The sequence below is a fragment of the Chironomus tepperi genome, unplaced genomic scaffold (assembly GCF_022539635.2).
Source record: "Chironomus tepperi strain 1889 unplaced genomic scaffold, CSIRO-AGI_Ctep_v1 contig_161, whole genome shotgun sequence".
In the NCBI taxonomy this organism is placed as follows: domain Eukaryota; kingdom Metazoa; phylum Arthropoda; class Insecta; order Diptera; family Chironomidae; genus Chironomus; species Chironomus tepperi.
The window spans coordinates 969,524-987,637 of NW_027226283.1; the positions used below are offsets into that span (position 1 = coordinate 969,524).

Here is an 18,114-nt window from a genome sequence, read left to right on the forward strand (position 1 = left end):
CGCATAATAGTTTTAATTGTTTATTATTCAAGTATAGTGTCATTTTCCATTTTTTTTAATACACAGCAATATTTACAATTACAGAGAAAATTTTCATCGTCGAGTAAGCTGAATACTTCACCCTATGCTGTGAGGAGGTGCAAAGCGCTCAGTATACATTTAAACCCTCAAATTCTGATTTAAGTAAGGAGGGTTGTATATAACAAAAAAAAAGCAGCTGCACCATACATTGCATTCCGTGATGATATTATTCAATAATGATTTGCTACTAGCTATAATCATTACATTGATAAACCAGTCTAAACTTTTTCGATAAATTCTTCCTGACTGAAATGTGAATAAATTGATGCTGTTAAAGTAAGAAACAAACATTATAAATAATCATTCAATTCAATATGATAAAAAGGAGATTCCCACAATAAAAGAAGGAAGCGAAAGAAATTGTTTTGTCCAATGAATCTCCCTGGAAATAGTCCTACAATTTTCATCAAACGTCCTGTCGTCGTTGCATTAATGGTATTCCACTAAACAATACTTTCAATTTCAACCCTCACAGATTTTAAAAATAATGTGAATCATAGAAATTTTCATCAACTAACACTAGCATGATGATTCACCGTTTTTTTCCTGCACTATTCAATGTTATGTTTATTATGTTGATGTATATGTTTAAAGAGCCCATATATTTAGTCACTCATCTATAAATATATACATACATACGTATATACAGAAACCTTGCTCTTCTTTACCAAAATTTTTATTCAGTTACTCGGTTAGAAATGATATTGAACCCTCTACTATTTCTGCTTTAATGTGGCCGGGTGTTACGAAAATGCAAAACAATTCATAAAACTCTACAGCGATATACACAAGCACGTGCAGTGATGATCGCGTGTCACACTTGAACATAGCATAGACATAGTACGCAAAATCATAAAAGGACATGATATACGTATGTATTTGTAAGTTGTTGGAAATTAGGGGAAAAATTAGTTATAAAACCATGTGTTCCTGATTTACTCTGAGTCATTTCGATATCAACCACACTAGTTTATAGATCCATATCCATATCTTCTTTTTTAATATTTTAGTTTGTAATAATTTTAAGTTTAATAATTTCATTTCATAAAGTTTTAAAAATAAAAATTCCTAAAATAAAGAAAAAGGATAAGATACCAAGTAAAGTGAATTAAATTGATAATGTGTTCAAAATACAGTCAATGTTGCAATGGAAAAAGGAATAATTGATCTTGGAGGAATAAAGACAATATTGCTAAAGCAATCAAAAGATGATCAACGAATAAAAATTAAAATAGAATCACCTCTAGATTTGACAATCAAGCCTATTTCATCAATCCATGACATGAGTATTCACAGTCCATTAAAAAAACGATATCGCGATGCTGATAATATAGAGAACTTCAACTGTGATTTTAATCGAAAAGATAATTCCCCAATTAAGAAGCGATATCGTGAAGAAAATCAAGTAACAACAATTGATCCTGTTGAAGAAATTAAGCAGGAGAAAACACCAACAAAAAGGAAAAGTTCAAAATTATCTGTAAATTTAAAGGCTACAAAAAATCATCCTAAAGCCAATGTAAATGAAAAGGCCAGCAAAGCAATAAGGAAGTTAAAGTTTGATGAATTTAGATCGTCTCCAGTTTCGGGTAATTACTAAAAATTTACTTAATTAATCTTGCCTAGTTACTAACGGTGAAAATAATTTTCAAACAGGTACAATAATCAGAACATTAGATGAAATCGAAGAGAATGGTATCCAGGAATCGGGTGACATAGATCCACAATACAACGTAGTTGAAATTACAGAAGAAGCTAAAAGTGAGCTTGCTCAAATTAAAAATGTTATTGGGGCATATCAGTGTAAACTTTGCACATTGGAATTTGAGGATGCTTTTCTCTTAGCAATGCATAGATGTTCATGTATTGTTTTGATAGATTATCGATGTCCAGAATGTGGGAAAAAGTTTAATTGTCCGGCAAATTTAGCGTCTCATAGACGATGGCATAAACCTAGGGATCAAATCAACAAAAAAAGCAATTTATCGGAAAGTGAGTCATCGTATTCGTGCAAAATTTGTGGGAAAAATTTTAAGCGTCAGGCATATTTGAATAAACATCTTGCCCTACACAACAAAAAAGAAGTAAACGATAAAAAAATATTTGCTCAAAATGATGATTCCTTCATGCATAACACAAGCAGTACTCATGATAGTGCAGATGTGTTGATTCCACAAAGCGTATATAATTTCAATCGTGAAGCATCACCGGCATCATCATACAATAGTGAACATGATTTAATAATTGATGAAAATAGTAATGCATCAAGCAATCATTTTATGAATTCTGACAGTGGTACAAGAAATTTCCAAATTATAAGTTCTCATTTTACTGAAGACGAAAGTATCGCAATAAGTGCATTGACAAATTTAAGAAATAGTTCTTCATGTTCTGTTATACGTCACACATTGACCATTTAAAAAATGATTAGATATATACATATTTATTTAGAGAAGAAAGTACTTTTATCATAGTTATAGTTCATGCCTGTATATAAAATTTCTATTTTAAAATTAACTTATTTTTATATTTACGTATCTCATTCAATGTAAAGTTGAAAAGGAGAAACGAGAGATGAGTCACTTGCTAGTCAAAGCTTTAATTCTTAAGGAAAAAAATATATAGTATGTATGTACACCATGCTAAGATTATTTTTAAAATTCTTTCCAATGGTATTTGCGCGATGGAGTTTCTTTTGTAAGAATGTCTTTAAGTGCACGCCTATTTTCTTAAACAACACATATACATATGTGTTGACTGTTGCCTGTTGCAGACACAGACTTTAGAATTTTAATGTTTTATGTACTTTTTTATTTTTAACTTTATATCCATTTTATTTATAATAACTACCTTGAAATTCATGAATTATGAAAAACATGCCTGAAATTCACTGTGCCATTTTTGTACAAAAGAAAAGCTTACAATAATTATATCGGAAATATTATAATTTCAAAAAAAGTGTGAATACATACCTTAATTAAGAATTTTTTTAAAATAAAGAATCAAGTTAAAAAAATATACATTTTTTATTTCTCCCATTGTGCTGCATTTAAATGCACTTTCGATAATTAATTTGATGCGGTGTTTTAATACTGTTTGAATAGACAGATGGATTATCTATATAGCAGATGTATAGATCATCATTTATACTAAATAAGCGTAAAAATAATTATTCATATTCACGCGTTTATATTATAAACTACCTATTATGTTTAAATTCCTGTATCCATATGCTCATTTTTTTGAAATTTTTAAAAGTGGCCATTTAAATCAAAAAATAAACTCTGTTACACAGCTATGACACAACAGATAGTTTTGACGCAATCTGGTCGAATTTTTGTGCATTTGTATTTAGGCACTAATGTTATTTTGTTTCGATGACTAATAGGGGTGTTGGTTGACTAACTCGTTGTCAAGTCCAAGTTTATGCGTTTCGAATGTTCCAAACTTCTCAACCAACATTATGCTTAGTCTATGTAAAATGATTTAAAGCAGCCTTGTATGCTGCTTGCATCATGCATATTCACAAAGACTTTGATCTAAGGATGACAATTACTCAAATTTTTGGCACAGATTTAGCTCTTTGATGTATAATAATGAGTGCATGTCGTTGCATGATGCATTTGAAAATGTACACATATGATCAATCAATATCATTTAAGAGATAGATTATAGCACGAAGTTTTATAAGACCAAGAACAAACTTTTAAATTCTTGATGAAGCCAACGATGTCCGATAGTACTGTTTGATATGAAGAAATAACAACTTTTTCAACATAAAATTCAGTTAATTCTCAGACATAAATTGAGCATGTCTATAATATTGCAATCATCATAACTTTCATGATTGTGATTAAATTCACAGTCACGGTGCCGTCAGGACAATTTCGCTTTTCACTATTAATTCGGTGCCTTAGTTTAACACGTTGTGCTGTTCGGATAGTTATGGTAGTTTAACAGCAATATCTTAAGATTTTTTCCAAATCCCCTTTGCTCTAGGAGCTAGTCAAAATGCTGAAATTCACATCCAAAACAACTAATTCCAGAAATATCTATAGATAACCAGAAACATTACCAATAACAGGCAATGAGACCGCTTTTAGGTACAGTATTGGTATTTCTGTAGCACGAAAGCTGTTTGCTTGTTAATGTATTGAAACTTCAGATGAGAACCTGAGCCTTGTATATTCCGTAGATACCTGCAAAGTTTAAAATATCATATTTGATGCTTAATATGAAACCAAAAGAATTTGATTTAGTAGCAATATCACTGATTATTCATGTTTACTCATTAATTCCTTATGCTTTAAAGCATAAAATAAAGAAATAAGGGTTAAACCTACTCAATATTTTAAAAACTACCTATGCATGAAAAAACAAAAGTGTGTTTGCATAATTATAAATCTTAAACAGATTGTCAAATTGCTTAAATTAAAAAAAGGTAACATATGTAAATTTTACAACAATCAGGATAAAAAGACACATACTATATATAGTATGTGAGTAAGGAGACATTCTAAAAATAATAAAATACCTGAATGAAAGGTATAAACTTACGTGTATATTGCACATGCTATGTATAATTTAAATAATAGGTAATTACTGGTCAGAAAAATTTCATAGTCTAGTCCAACTGCCGCCAGTCACATGATCAATAAATAATATAATGCGCTCTTTGTAAAAAAAAATCTGAATTTTTTAATTATATTTTCATTTGCAAAAGCATAGCTTCAACTATGCTGATATCAAAATAAGTCCTTTGTGAATCTGAAAAAATAAAAATGTAAAAAAAATTGATCGTACAATAGAGAGAAAGGTTTGATGAACTTTTGAATGTATACATATGTACGTTTACCACCCCTCTTAAATACTCTTTGAAAATCCTATGTTGTTTGGTAATGCAGCTGCTCTCACGTTTGTATATGATAAATTGTAAAATATACCTACCGTAAATGGAAATATACTTTACGATAGGAAGCTATTAAGCAAGTTCCTCAAAGAATTCTTTTGAGAAATTCTTTTGTACGGAATTCCCTTTAAGAAATCGCTCAACAAGTGTCGTATAACCTTGAGACATCGGCTGTGACGTCATGAATTTCTTGTGCTTCCTTGACTTAAATAGATATGCATCGTCATGTAAGAAGTTTTTATGGTGGCATATGGCTGAAGAATCGGAATTGCTGAAACTGATTTTGGCATGATATTAAGAACAATTAATATTTAATCTGAATAAACGGATTAATGTTAATTAGAGGATGTTCATTAAAATTAGGGTTAAAGTGACGCAATTTTTTTATAAGGATTAATCTTTAATGATTACTACTTAATAATTGATTCTTAGATCTCATTTTAGAGTTTCTTTCAATTTTTCGAAATCTTCTGATTTGATGATTTGATGTCATTTTATAAGCGGCATCTAATCAGTTCCTTGTTCTAGAAGTATCTAATAGTTTTCTCAGAACATAAAAAATGGGTAGATAAATAAAAATGGAAAGTACTTTACTTAAATTCATTGTTTTAATTCATAATCAATATATAGGACCTTCTTAGAATTAGTAGAGATTTATTAATTAAGTGATAAATGTCAAAGATTGAAGGATTCATGAAATTGAGTATGAAATTATAAAATTATAGCAAACTCTTAAGAGCGCTAAAAATTGCTATAAAATCATATAAAACGAAAAATTTACAAAAGATGGCGCCCTATGTGACGCTTGCTTAACTTTTGAAGAAAACAAAATTTAAAGCTTTAAACTGAAATCGCCAGGAAGAAGAAGAACGGATAATAAAAAATTCCAGAATTTCTAGTTTGGTGAATATTTTATTAGGATATTAGAATTTTAAAATATTTAAAATTTTAGGAATTGAAAACTTCAAAAGTTACATAGAGATATAAAAAAATAAATTTCCAGAATACCAAATTCTATTCGAAATGAATTGGAAATTGTCAAGTCTCAAAAATATCAATATTTGTTTTTTATCATGCTTTTAATAAGCCTGATTACTTTACTGAAATAAAAATTTAATCGTTCATTTTTTCAAGTTCAGCTTGATCTTCTGGTTCAATGTCCTTATCGCCATATCCATAAATAGAGTTCTTGTGTGCTTCTTCATGAGCCAAGAAATGTGAACCATCACCAGTTCTCAATACACGTCTTTTGATCATATCTGCTGATACCTTCTTTCTGTCATGAACCCATCCAATAGATGCAAAGAAGTCAATAAGGAATGCGGATAAATTGTAATGTCCCAAGTCACCGAATTCAGCACCATGATAATCATATGGGAAAACCTTAATAAAATATAAAAAAGTTAATTAATTAATTAATTTTAGAAAGATACGACCATTTGAACTTACATGGTGATAATTATGGTATCTGTGAAAAAGAAGACGGCATTAATAAAAATAGAAATGACTTTTCGATATTTTACTTTACCCTTCTCCAAACGAAAATAGAGTGCAAGCAATATTGTCTGTGGCCGATTGTGCTTTATCGTAAGGTCGTGTACCAAAGAAATGATTTGCGCTGTTTGTAAAGTTTAATTGTGTGAAGTTAATTGCAAAACGACTGACAAAGCATGTCCAAAAAGCGACGATTAATGACTCGTTCCAGAAATACCAAGGTGCCAATACTGACAAAATGTTTAGGATTGTAAATAGAACATCATAATATTTGTATTGGAACATTATGTCCTTATCACTCTTCATATCATCCATATCGATTCTCTTCATTTCTTTCTATAAGCGATAACAAGTTGATTAAATTGAATTCAGTGAAAGTGATATAGCTGAATATTTACATACCTCACATTCTGGGTGATATGACAAGCAGTACCAACCGACTGTAATCAAAATAATAAACAATCTATAATGATAATTATTAGACAACAAGTGAAGGACATACCATGTGCGAAAAAGAATCCACGGTGAACATCCAAAGGATCCTTAACAGTTTCACTGAACTTATGATGAACACGATGAATTTGAACCCAATGGAAAATTGAGGTCTAGAAGGTCATTAAAAATATTATATTAAAAACAAAAAGTGAAATGCTAGCAAAAATTCTTTCCAGAAGCGCATTTTTCAATAATAAAATGTCCACAACGATAAAGCGTTCATTGATGTCAATATTATATTCAGACACAGACAAGGAACTTTTATACCGAATTTAATAAAATTTGCGAAAGTCACGACAAGTCAATTAATTGTTTTTGGCGGGATAGTCAATGTAAAAACAGTACGGTATTGCGACATTACGGACAAATAAACCGTATCAGCACATTTTAAATCAATCTTGCTAAGAATCAGCTGATTATGAGAACATCTGCTGATGGCATGACATTGAAACGTATAAAACTGTTTGTCTGACTGATAGATTAGATTGCTTTTGTACTTTCTCGATAAGAAAAGAATCAATTCAACAGATTTCGCAATACAGTAGTTTCAGCGATCATGAAAGTGCGATACACTTCTTAAATATTAATTCAACATGGAAACAGCTTCGCATTTGATTAAAATAAATTACAAAGATCATCAAAATTGTACTTTACTCCCAAACAAAATTGAAAGCGAGCGAAAAATTAAATAGGAAATATTATCACCTGTCCAGCCATGGTGTAGAAAAACATCAAGATAAGCTTCAATGTCCTGTTGCATTTGAATGATCTGTGTGACCATAATCGATGAACTCCGATAGTAACACTTAAGTTGCAGAGAACAGTAATCGCGAAAACTATTGATAAGAACAATAATAAAAAAAATTATACAATGACATGTCAGCAGTACCTATATTATAAAAAATTGATTTTACGTGCGCTATTCCGACATAAAAATTGTTTTTTTTTGTCACTATAGTGAATGGATGGGTGAAAAAAAAAGCTTTAATACTCAATTTTCTATTGAATCATCTGATTGGCCGTACATATGTATCAGTATGTATTCAAAATTGCAATTTTGCATTTCCTTTCAAGTTGATTGCACGTTATTGTTATACGATGGGAAAATTAATTAAATCATGTGTTGTCAAAGCTAAATGGAATGACAGCCCACGTCTAAATTATAGATTGTACTTACACCATAAATAAGTCAAACCGAGAGGTCTCAACGTGAGCAGATAATAGAGCCCAACGAAAAAGCCGGCATGAATGAAAATGTTCACACCAACATTACTCCACTGTACTCTTGCTTTGAATTTCTTTCCATCGGCTGAGTATTCACTGTTTTCATCATTCAACAAGGCATCATTATGATGCGTCTTTGAATCAGGAGCCCTAAATGATTGAATAATAATGTATTATGCAAACAATTACACTTGCAAATTTTTTAAAACTTTCAAATGCCCGAAAAAATTTTTTTTTTCTTTTTTGCAATGTAAGGTTCTTAGAATTATTGATTTAACTTGTTAAAGGATAATCTAGCATATTATATGCCGGTATTTATACTTAATCAAATGAGGAACTTAACAATAAAGAATAATCTATATATTAATCTAATTACATTTCTTATTTAAACTGATATTTCGTCGCACCCACAAGAATCTGACAAGGATGAAAGAGAGGAACTAATTGCAATTCTCTTTGATACTCATTTTATATTCAATTTGTAATCTCATGTATAGATTTTGCAATATTGGACGCTACTATTAGTCGTCAAAATTTCAATACTTTGCATTCCGTTGTTATTTATAGCCTTCAAACTTTTCATGTCGAATCTCAACATTACCATACTGTCCAAAAATGTTTTCACTATGTTACGCTCATTTAGAAAATGTGTTACTAGTCAGATAAAATTTTTATCACACCATGACTTAGAATTATCATATTCTGCGAAGTCACCTAGTAACTGTTGAAAAAAATTTAAAATCTTGAAGTAAACAAATTTGAATTTTATTCAAAACAAAGGTTGCTAAATTTTGTTGATTGTGAAATTAATATTTTTTTGTGTGGTTTACATACTATAATTAACTAAAAATGTTGAAGCGCCCGAAAAACACGGATACAATGGATGATGTCCTTCAAATGCAACGTGATTACTTGGAGAAAAAGGACAAAGATTTCACTCCGGCTGCACATGTAGTATCCTCAAAGAAAAGTAAACAAAGTTAGTTGAAAATTATCCGTTCTAATACATTTAATATTCATTATAATACATTGACTATTTTAGACACAAAGACATCACTGTTTGCAAAACAGCGAAACATTGAAAAATCAACTAAAAGTGAGCCAAGCAAATCAACTGTAATTAGAGATGTCGTTGAAAGGAAATATGATCCTAAAGATCTTTCTGAAATTACATCAGAACCAATGGATACAGATACTGGATTTCCAGAAGTACTTAATATAGATTTGAAGGATGATTGTGACTCTAAAGAAAGTTTGTTTGCTTCAATAATGAAGAAAAATAAAAACACCGACAGCTCAAGTGATCAAAAACCAGAAAAGACCGAATGTCTCGAAGAAATGAAGAAAAGTGTTGATACAGATAATACTGAGTTCTTAAAGTCCATGTCATCTGAACAAATCATGAAAGAACGAGAGGAATTGCTTAAAAGTATGGATCCAAATTTAATAAAATTCATCCAATCGAAAAGAAAACTTGTCAATACTCAGGATAATAAGACATCTCAATCAGTTAAAACTACTAGCATCAAATTCAGTGAAACCTACAAAAACTATATTGAGGATCTTCCAACACAAGATATCTTGGAGGATGCTAATACATATAATTATGTCAATATGGATATATTAGAGCCTGAAAAATTAGAGTGGCTTAAAAATGTTGATAAAATATGCATAGTTCCAAAAGATAAGAAATACGAGGCACGATTTGATTTAAAAGGTTTTCTTCTTCCATACATTTTAGATGAAGAGAATTCTCAGAAAGATAACCGGGAATTATTTTGTCATGAAGAGGAAAGTCATCGTCCAGGATATACTTTACAGGAATTGTTTAGATTGGCAAGAGCAGAAATGCTACAACAAAGAATATCTGCCATAAATGTTATTTCTGGAATAATTAATATGTACATTCAAGGATTTTATGATGGAATTATTGACTTGCCAATATCAAAGATTTTCTTCTTCTTACGCTTTGGCTTGGATGAAAATATTCCAGTTATAACTGAGTCAACAGCTAAATGTTTATCCTATATTTTCTACAATGAGGCTGATGAGGCAATACTGGATTTAATCTTTGAATCAAATTTTGGATATTTACAGCCATTGATTGGAAGTGAATCTCTTAACGAACAGAAAATTGTGGAAGATGAGCTGGATTTGAGTAAGATGAATTTAAATGAGCATAGTGAATCACTATTTGAGAGCAAAGTCGAAGATATATTATCAGTTGATGACCGTGAAAAAGAAAGCATGACAGATTTTCATTTGGCAGAAATTAATCTTGTCGAATGTTTGGAAAGAACGAATATAATTGAGAGAATTAGCTACATTATGATCGTGATGAATGCTAATCAAAATACAAATATGTCGTGCATAAAGATTCTGATAAGTCTAGCAAGACATTCTGAAGCATTTGCTGTTAAAATTATTGGAAAGCAAAATTTGATGGATCATCTTTTACAAAAATTGAGCATTGAAACACCGGAGGAATCAAGAATGATAATTAAATTACTTCGAGTAATGATGTCATATAACTTAAATATTGTCTCAAAAGTTGTTAATCCCACGCTACTTGAGAAATTTGTATCTTTCGTTTCGTTACAAAATGACATGAATATAAAGTATATCCAGCTTCAAATTGAGTCATTTCGATTTCTTCGTTTATACTTTCGAATAACTCAAGACGAATCAACATTTAGTAGAATTTTCATGTCTTTAAGATATTTGTTAGAATGGCATTTCCAACATTTGGATTTTCATGAGAGAAATCATTTTGTTTGTCGTATTCATGCTAGTGCCTTACTATACTTAATCCAATGCTCAAATGTGGCAATTACTTATTCAATATTTGGAGAAACATTTAAAATGTGCTGTAAAAAATGGTTCCAAAGAGCATCAAGTAGAAGTCTTCAAGATTTATCTCAAAAGATGATCTTATCATGTGTTCTTGATGTAGCTGGATCATTCATCAAATTCATTCCAGAATTTTTCTACGATTTCATCACTGATTATTTGGTCAAATTTTTAGCATCGAATTGCTATCAAGAAATAACAGAATCGCTTCAATCTTCATCACTTCTTGTTAATGACTTGATTGACAGACGATTTACCCACAAGCCACTTCCAAATTTGGGATCAATTGTCCGGAAGAAGCTAGTTTCAAATGCTACACCTAATTTAATTTATAATCAAAACTATTCACATCATTTTATGCATTCATTGCTCATGTTTATTTTACTATTCAAGGACGATAGAAATGACATGAACGCAACAATTTATGAGAAACTTATTAGCAGCTTCTACAAAATAGGCATTGAAAAATATTTAGAGAAATTTTCAATGCTACAAAAAGCATCAACGACTTCAACTAACTGGTTTGCTCAGACAGAAATCAAGCTGATTTATAATTTACTAAAGTTGAAGCATTACAATCGTCATTTGACCTTCAAAGCAGCATATAATTTAATTCTAAATCTTTCTGCTGATAAAATTCTTCTTGTCCTGGATATTTTTGACAATTTTATGTACCATGATGACTTTGCTGATAACCAACTTACAAAAAGTGAACTTGATCGTATGAAATATGTTTATAACGGCCTTGTTATGTCCAAAATTAAGGTAAAGCAATCAATTATCACAAACTATAAAACAAAATTATAATTATTCTATTTTAGGAAGGAAAGACTAATTATATAGCAGTAGTCGAAGGATGGAATAAATTATTACTTCGTGACACTTGGGCTTATGAGTTTCTTCTAATCTTTCTTTGTAATGTTGGAGTAATCAGCAATGATGTCAAACAAACAATTGAAACTGACTTGTCAGAGGAGGAAATAATCAGCACAACTCTAAAATTTAAATCCTTTTTAAATTCTAAAGGTATTCAAACGGTATCAAATGATGAACAATTAATGTATTTGATGCTCGTCTATTTTGGAAAGGAACTAAACTTTCTCAATGAATCGATAAAGGAAATGATAAAGTCTGACCTTGAAAGCATGAAAGGAAAAATTTTCAAGTTCAATCACAAGCTCAATAATGAAAAAGACTTTGAGAGTTTGTACAAGTTGTTCCTTGATACTTTTCAAGCACAAAGTTATGGTGATGATATTTTCAGTAGTATGGTAATGATTCCATTATCTCAAAAGTATGATTCAAAATGGAGAAATATTGTTTGGTCCGAATATGCAATGGTTCTTAAATTTATCAACTGTAAAGAAACAGACTTGCTATATGATTTCAATGATTATCTTTATCCGTTAGAAACAGATGAAATGTTGCTGAAAACATACAAAAGTTCGCTGAAATATTTACGGAAGGATAGTATTGCATGGAAAATTGCAGTTCATCATTTAACAAACTATTCAGTTAAATAATAATACGAAAAATCTTTATTTAAACAAATATTATTTAAAACCGAGGCCAAAACCTCTTGATAAATGTGTGATATTTCGAGCTACTTCATATTGATGTTCCATATTTTTCAACATTTCATCTGGCTTATTACTGTCACTGTCAGATGTTGATGCCTGCGGTTGCGACGAATTATCTAAAAAAATATAATTCCTTAAGTACCTTTTTGAATAAACTTAATTTTTTTAATCTAAATTACCTTCTTTTACATCCTTAATACCCATCAATCTCATAAATTTATTAGCTTTTGTTCCATCATTATCTTGTGAAAATTTAAGATTCGTCCATTTGGTTTCCTCTGTTTTCTTGTTCTGCCACAAAAGTTTTCTCTTTTTCTGTTGTTCTGCAAACTTTTGAGCATTCACAATACTCGAATTATAATATGTAGGTAATGTAATGTCACTGTTTGTACTCGTGCTTGGTAAATCTTCTGTCAGTTTCTTTATCGTGTTGACTGGATTATTCTGAGAGTCCACAGGTGGTACTATTATTTCCGCTTTTTTGGTTTCAGCTATAATGCTCTTTTTATTATCTTGTTCATATTTTTCATGCTTTGATTTATATTTATGATCAGTTTCTTTTTCTCTATTATCCTTTCTTCTGTCATCATACTTACTACTTCTTTGCCTGTCACGATCACGATCACGATCATGACGATACTTTTTTCTTTCGTGACTACTTGATCTTTTTTCTTCACGTCTGTGTTCCTTCTGCAATTATATTTATACATAATGTGAATATAAAAAGAAAGTATTTTTATAGCTATGAATATAGGTATAGTAAATTGATGAAAATTCAACAGTATTTTGTGTCCCACTGAAAAATTTTTATCAAAAGTTAGAATTAGCATCAGTTTGTTTACACAATTTTATGTTTAAAATTATATATTTAAATATTTTGAATAATGATAATGCATAGATCTGAATGGATAATGTAATTAAGCGTACCTTGTGCTTCCTTCGATGCTCTTTATGATGAGATTTTGACTTTTTTCTTTTCTCTCTTTCATAGCTCTATAAATATGAAATTAAGGTACATTATTATATAAGTTTTGCATTAATAATAGAGGAACTTACATCATCAGATGACCCTGATGAATATTTTCGCCGTCTATCTGACATGATTCTATTAAAATTAATTTTCAATTATTTTTCAAACTTAAACTTAGCGTATTTTTGACATAAAATAAGAGTATTCGTTCTCTGTCTGTCTTGTCAAAAAATTGTTTACTGATTAAATTATCAATCAAATTTGCTTTATTGGTAGTGCTATTTAAAATGTAATAAATAGTTTTCAATATATTTGGTCAATGTTATATGTGGTGTATGAGATTTATTAACATAAATTGGGGGGACGAAATGCGTCATTTGAAGACATTTTAGAACTGAGCATTTCAAAACTTGTTCTAAATGTGTGTGCAAGAGATAGGCGGGTAGATGTCTCCAACCGAGCAATTTTGATCAAAATGACTATGTCTAGTTTCCAAAATTCGGATAGGGATTCACTTATCATTTTAAACAGTATTGAACTTACTCAAAAATGAACAGGAATCATAGAATCACTAGAGACTCAATTGATGATCTAAAATATCTTGTTAGAGGACAATATTCGTAAAAAGTTTCAAACGATCGACATATCTAGTCATTGTGCTTTCATATTTTTAGAACTCCTGGAAATGCTATTCAATAACATAGTCACATGCCCTATTCATTTATCCTTGCCTTAGAATGAAAATCACAGTTATTATGATTATTCAGGAGGTGTACATATGTATTAATAATTCAAATGATCTGCACACCAGCTGGATTTCTATGGCTAAAAACAATAAATGCGACACATTTTTGATTAGCATGTGACTGACTACCTGAAATGCATATCCTTACTGACATCATTCATCTCAGTAGATTGTGTGGGTAGTTGAAAATTAAGAACGTGACCTAAAAAGTAATTAAATAAAACACATGGCATGTGGTTATGATTAACTTCCAATAATGATTTTTATATCTTCAAAAGTTTCCAATAATATTAGTCATTAAATAATTTCCATATTTTTTCTTGTATTTAGCTGGTTATATTTTAAAATACCATCAAGCTACTATAAAAAGCTTGTAGCTGAAATTTTCTACAGTAATAATAGTAATAGTTTTTTTATTTACTCGCGCAATTTATGCCACTCTGCTATCTGTCTGCGTGGTGAATTGGACACTTCTTTCCAATGATTCAAAGCGGAACCAGTTGCATTGGGTCCCAAATCCAATCTTCCTATTACTGTAAAGAGATTTTACATTAATTTGTTCAGAACATTCAAGTTAAGAATATTAAGAATGGACAGTACCTTCATTTTTAGTAACACGGTCCCAGTCAAGTAACTGATTGATTTAGATAAATAGAGAATGTATTACAAGTAATTCATTAAAATCACAAATGCAGCCTACCATCAGTTCCAAAGAAACACCTTCAAGTGTTTGCCCAGCACCAGCTTCATTAAATGGAATGTCAAAAGCAAAGCTCTCATTAAATACTGGACTTAATGTTCTCTTTTTTACATGAGTCTTCTTCTTAGCAATTCGTTGACCCTGCAGAAAAAATTTCATTATTAACAATTTGCTTCCAACACAGAATGAAATTATATTACATTGTAAATCATATACAGCTTTACATAAGGATCAGCTAAACCAGTCACATCCATGCGAGGAAGGTTTCGAGCTTTCAGCAATACAACCGTCAAACGGCAAGCTTTGAATAAGAATAAAAGGTTTAGTATGATAATCATTGACAAATATTTAACGAGCATGAAAATCTCTGATTGTAAATACCTGCAGGCTGCCAGCAGAGTGATACCAAAATCTCTCCTCTTCCTTTAACGGTCCCCTATGAAAGAAATAATGATAAAATTTAGTCACCATTTGCAAATTAAACTGATTAATTAAGTCCATACCTTGAGACTTCTTGGCTGGATTTCACGACTATAAGCAACCTGCTGATTCTCAATTTGTTGAAATTCGATTGTATTTACTGGACAAATGACCTCACCGATTACATCGTCACGAGAGTATCTGTCGAAACTCAGTATAACAAAATGTAAGGACATTGATTTTAGCTCATCAGCTGTAAGTCCATAAAAGGTAAAATCCTCATCATATACTGGATTTCGTGTGTTTCTTACAACCCTTAATAAGGAAATAATAAATAAGAGGAGATACATTGAATTTATGAATATATTGTCTTCATTATCATTTTATGTCACCTTGTTTTGACTTTGTGCTGTTTTTCTGGTAATAACTGTAACTTAACATAAGGGTCTACTGCGGTTGTAGTTTGAATTTTTCCATTCATTTGCAATTGACCTACATTGTTAGAATCTGTCGATGTGACACTTGTGTTCATTGCATTGACATTTCTTGATGGGAGACCTCGACATCTCACAACGGATACAACTAAAGCATTGCGATCATTGATGTAACGCAATTTAAATACCAATGTTCCCAATTTTCCAAACTCATCAGGAGCTTGTTCGGTATCCGGAGATTTAATGACTTCGGTATTTAATGCTGTATTTTTAGTCAATTCATTCTCCTCAGAGTATTTAATTGGTGCTTGCTGAGTAGCAGTGGACGATGTAATTTCTGGAGCCTTTGCAGACGTCGGTGAAGGTGATTTCTTCAAATAATGTGTTTGTGAGCTATTTGGAGATCTTATGGCTTTTGTTGGACGCGGTGGCGTTTGGAATGGAATCGTATTTGATTGAAGCGATTCTGGATATGCTTTCTTCTGTTGACGTCTTATTTTTCGAGCGCAAAAACAAGCGGCTACAGCGAGTATTGCAGCTAAAGTCAATCCGAGGATTGCCGGAACGACTATAAGTTGAATTGAGAAAAGTACAATGTAAACCTAATTAGAAATATTTTCAATATAGTGTGGGTGTTTTGAATCAGCCTTTAACATTTTCATTGCAACAACAATATAACGATGTAAGAATGAGCATCCATAATGTATCTTTTTCTCAATACTGACGAAAAATTCTTAGTGTAGGAATACAAAATTCGAGGAAAATCAGCATTCAAGACGCAAAATTGAAAAGCCTAAGTAAATATTATTTTTCAATTTAACGGAAAGGTCAACATTTATTCCGTTTCTGTAAAGTAACAGCAGAGCTCGTGTCATTTTGAAATTGGATATTAAGGACTTTTAAGGATTTGTTATTGCTTAAGTTATGCATTGGTCAATGACCAAAATAAGTTAATTTCAACAGAATTTTGTTCTCGAAGTTCCAATTTTTGAATGCACACACACTTGTACTGTATACAGTACTCAGTAAGAAGCTTTATGACGTAATATGATTTTCTTACCTGTTTCTGTAAGCAAGGTCACATCGACTGGTGATTCCTTATCCGATATCATATTGAGTTGCTTTTCAAAGTTATTTAATAGATCTTTAAGCTAGAGGAAATATACTTAAATTAGCATGGATGGACAAAATCTCAAAATTTTCAGTAATTAATAGACGGAAAATTTTGATAGAAACGCAATATGCTTTTCAGCGTACTTTTTTTATGCCTTTTCTTAAGACATCACTTTTCTTTCAATAAAAACTGGAAATACTTTTTGGTTTGATTCCGAAAACAAGTAATTAATCACTTATTTATTTGTACATTCTAAGCTTAATTTATTTTTCTCGATGTGATGAAAAGAATATGGTAGCTTACAAAATCTTTTATACACAATGGAAAAGTGGAAGTCTTTGAAGTCAATATTCCAGGATTGTGCGCACTCAATCGAACTTTATAATTCCACAATTGATAAGAATTGTTCACCGGAAAGCTTTTTATAAACTTTTTATTGGAACTTTTTGATTCAATTTTTATCAAAATTGGAAGTTATTGATACATAAAAAATCTGAAAAGGATGATTATGAATTTTAATGATTTCACCACTTGAACACGAGCATTACTTGTTATTTATGTCGCTATGTTGAATTGTAGTTGCTTTGTGATTCTGTTCTGAACATCGCAAAAAACCGGCAGTAGGCCGGCATGAATCTAAACCAAATCCAGAACCATGAGAAAAGTCACGTTGATCTGGTGTCGGTTTATGAACGATTAACGGACTAATGTTATTCAGGAGTGTTCTTTGACTTCTGGAAAATAAAATACCAGCAACTTTATCTTCGATTAGAAATTCAGCAGTTAATGTACCATCTTGAAGTTAACAGTCAAGCATCAATTAGATACACATTAATCGAGTTACCTAACCTACAAATCTTCAATTCTGTTTGCTATCGCAGATTCAAGCTTGCTTTATAGGTTATGATAAGAAGTAGAATTAATGCTACGTTGCAGGATTTAATGACGAGTTATCAGCAATAAAACAACAATGCCTTAGAGCAAAAATATTCTTTTTTTTTTAATTTAAACAATTTATTAACGAAAAGATTTTGGCATTTTGTTCACATAAATTAAAAGTATGCTTGTAGAAACATAGGCTAGCTGCTTCATCTTGAT

General features: G+C 30.8%; 5 protein-coding genes across 8 annotated transcripts; 2 read left to right on the top strand and 3 right to left on the bottom strand.

The window, feature by feature from the left end:
- Positions 1-142: 142 nt before the first annotated feature.
- On the top strand, positions 143-3,031 carry nerfin-1 (nervous fingers 1). Its single transcript, XM_070637349.1, has 2 exons — positions 143-1,670; positions 1,738-3,031. Exons 1-2 carry the CDS (start codon positions 1,229-1,231, stop codon positions 2,499-2,501), a joined length of 1,206 nt encoding a protein of 401 aa, XP_070493450.1. The 5' UTR covers positions 143-1,228; the 3' UTR covers positions 2,502-3,031.
- Positions 3,032-5,882: 2,851 nt separating this feature from the next.
- LOC139088094 (acyl-CoA Delta-9 desaturase-like) lies at positions 5,883-8,710 on the bottom strand. The gene is made up of 8 exons (XM_070637135.1): positions 8,580-8,710; positions 8,157-8,353; positions 7,685-7,815; positions 6,987-7,089; positions 6,887-6,924; positions 6,519-6,820; positions 6,440-6,458; positions 5,883-6,373 (listed from the first exon to the last, which is right to left on the bottom strand). Coding segments are annotated over exons 1-8 (1,062 nt in total). The 5' UTR covers positions 8,582-8,710; the 3' UTR covers positions 5,883-6,103.
- Positions 8,711-8,978: 268 nt separating this feature from the next.
- LOC139088281 (RNA polymerase II-associated protein 1) lies at positions 8,979-12,793 on the top strand. 2 transcript variants are annotated; one of them, XM_070637437.1, is made up of 3 exons: positions 8,979-9,182; positions 9,246-11,818; positions 11,875-12,793. In XM_070637437.1, the coding sequence occupies exons 1-3, from the start codon at positions 9,053-9,055 to the stop codon at positions 12,574-12,576; spliced, it is 3,405 nt and encodes a 1,134-aa protein (XP_070493538.1). In that variant the 5' UTR covers positions 8,979-9,052; the 3' UTR covers positions 12,577-12,793. The 2 variants fall into 2 exon arrangements, with proteins under 2 accessions (XP_070493538.1, XP_070493539.1); XM_070637438.1 differs by having other exon boundaries at positions 8,979-9,173.
- LOC139088282 (arginine/serine-rich coiled-coil protein 2-like) lies at positions 12,564-13,791 on the bottom strand. 2 transcript variants are annotated; one of them, XM_070637440.1, is made up of 5 exons: positions 13,690-13,791; positions 13,561-13,626; positions 13,230-13,323; positions 12,813-13,164; positions 12,564-12,749 (listed from the first exon to the last, which is right to left on the bottom strand). In XM_070637440.1, exons 1-5 carry the CDS (start codon positions 13,692-13,694, stop codon positions 12,607-12,609), a joined length of 660 nt encoding a protein of 219 aa, XP_070493541.1. In that variant the 5' UTR covers positions 13,695-13,791; the 3' UTR covers positions 12,564-12,606. The 2 variants fall into 2 exon arrangements, with proteins under 2 accessions (XP_070493541.1, XP_070493540.1); XM_070637439.1 differs by having other exon boundaries at positions 12,813-13,323.
- A 789-nt stretch (positions 13,792-14,580) lies between these two features.
- Positions 14,581-17,329, bottom strand: Syt4 (Synaptotagmin 4). Of its 2 annotated transcripts, XM_070637492.1 has the most exons (9): positions 17,160-17,328; positions 16,963-17,053; positions 15,861-16,470; positions 15,552-15,783; positions 15,430-15,484; positions 15,249-15,349; positions 15,049-15,189; positions 14,949-14,982; positions 14,581-14,881 (listed from the first exon to the last, which is right to left on the bottom strand). In XM_070637492.1, the coding sequence occupies exons 2-9, from the start codon at positions 17,012-17,014 to the stop codon at positions 14,766-14,768; spliced, it is 1,341 nt and encodes a 446-aa protein (XP_070493593.1). In that variant the 5' UTR covers positions 17,015-17,053; positions 17,160-17,328; the 3' UTR covers positions 14,581-14,765. The 2 variants fall into 2 exon arrangements, with proteins under 2 accessions (XP_070493593.1, XP_070493594.1); XM_070637493.1 differs by having other exon boundaries at positions 16,963-17,329.
- Positions 17,330-18,114: the final 785 nt, after the last annotated feature.

What these genes read in the sequence shown, in the direction of transcription:
- LOC139088281 (XM_070637437.1), top strand. Translation starts at nt 9,053, where the DNA reads ATGTTGAAGCGCCCGAAAAACACGGATACAATGGATGATGTCCTTCAA. An exon ending in CTCAAAGAAAAGTAAACAAA is followed by an intron (nt 9,183 to 9,245) that starts GTTAGTTGAAAA and finishes TGACTATTTTAG; the next exon opens with ACACAAAGACATCACTGTTT. An exon ending in TTGTTATGTCCAAAATTAAG is followed by an intron (nt 11,819 to 11,874) that starts GTAAAGCAATCA and finishes ATTCTATTTTAG; the next exon opens with GAAGGAAAGACTAATTATAT.
- LOC139088282 (XM_070637439.1), bottom strand. Translation starts at nt 13,734, where the DNA reads ATGTCAGATAGACGGCGAAAATATTCATCAGGGTCATCTGATGAT. An exon ending in CATCAGGGTCATCTGATGAT is followed by an intron (nt 13,627 to 13,689) that starts GTAAGTTCCTCT and finishes TCATATTTATAG; the next exon opens with AGCTATGAAAGAGAGAAAAG. An exon ending in AGCATCGAAGGAAGCACAAG is followed by an intron (nt 13,324 to 13,560) that starts GTACGCTTAATT and finishes ATATAATTGCAG; the next exon opens with AAGGAACACAGACGTGAAGA.
- nerfin-1 (XM_070637349.1), top strand. Translation starts at nt 1,229, where the DNA reads ATGGAAAAAGGAATAATTGATCTTGGAGGAATAAAGACAATATTGCTA. An exon ending in TAGATCGTCTCCAGTTTCGG is followed by an intron (nt 1,671 to 1,737) that starts GTAATTACTAAA and finishes ATTTTCAAACAG; the next exon opens with GTACAATAATCAGAACATTA.
- Syt4 (XM_070637493.1), bottom strand. Translation starts at nt 17,014, where the DNA reads ATGATATCGGATAAGGAATCACCAGTCGATGTGACCTTGCTTACAGAA. An exon ending in ACTCTGCTGGCAGCCTGCAG is followed by an intron (nt 15,350 to 15,429) that starts GTATTTACAATC and finishes TCTTATTCAAAG; the next exon opens with CTTGCCGTTTGACGGTTGTA. An exon ending in GTGTTTCTTTGGAACTGATG is followed by an intron (nt 14,983 to 15,048) that starts GTAGGCTGCATT and finishes TAAATCAATCAG; the next exon opens with TTACTTGACTGGGACCGTGT.
- LOC139088094 (XM_070637135.1), bottom strand. An exon ending in CGGTTTGACTTATTTATGGT is followed by an intron (nt 7,816 to 8,156) that starts GTAAGTACAATC and finishes TCTTATCAATAG; the next exon opens with TTTTCGCGATTACTGTTCTC. An exon ending in CATATCACCCAGAATGTGAG is followed by an intron (nt 6,821 to 6,886) that starts GTATGTAAATAT and finishes TATCGCTTATAG; the next exon opens with AAAGAAATGAAGAGAATCGA.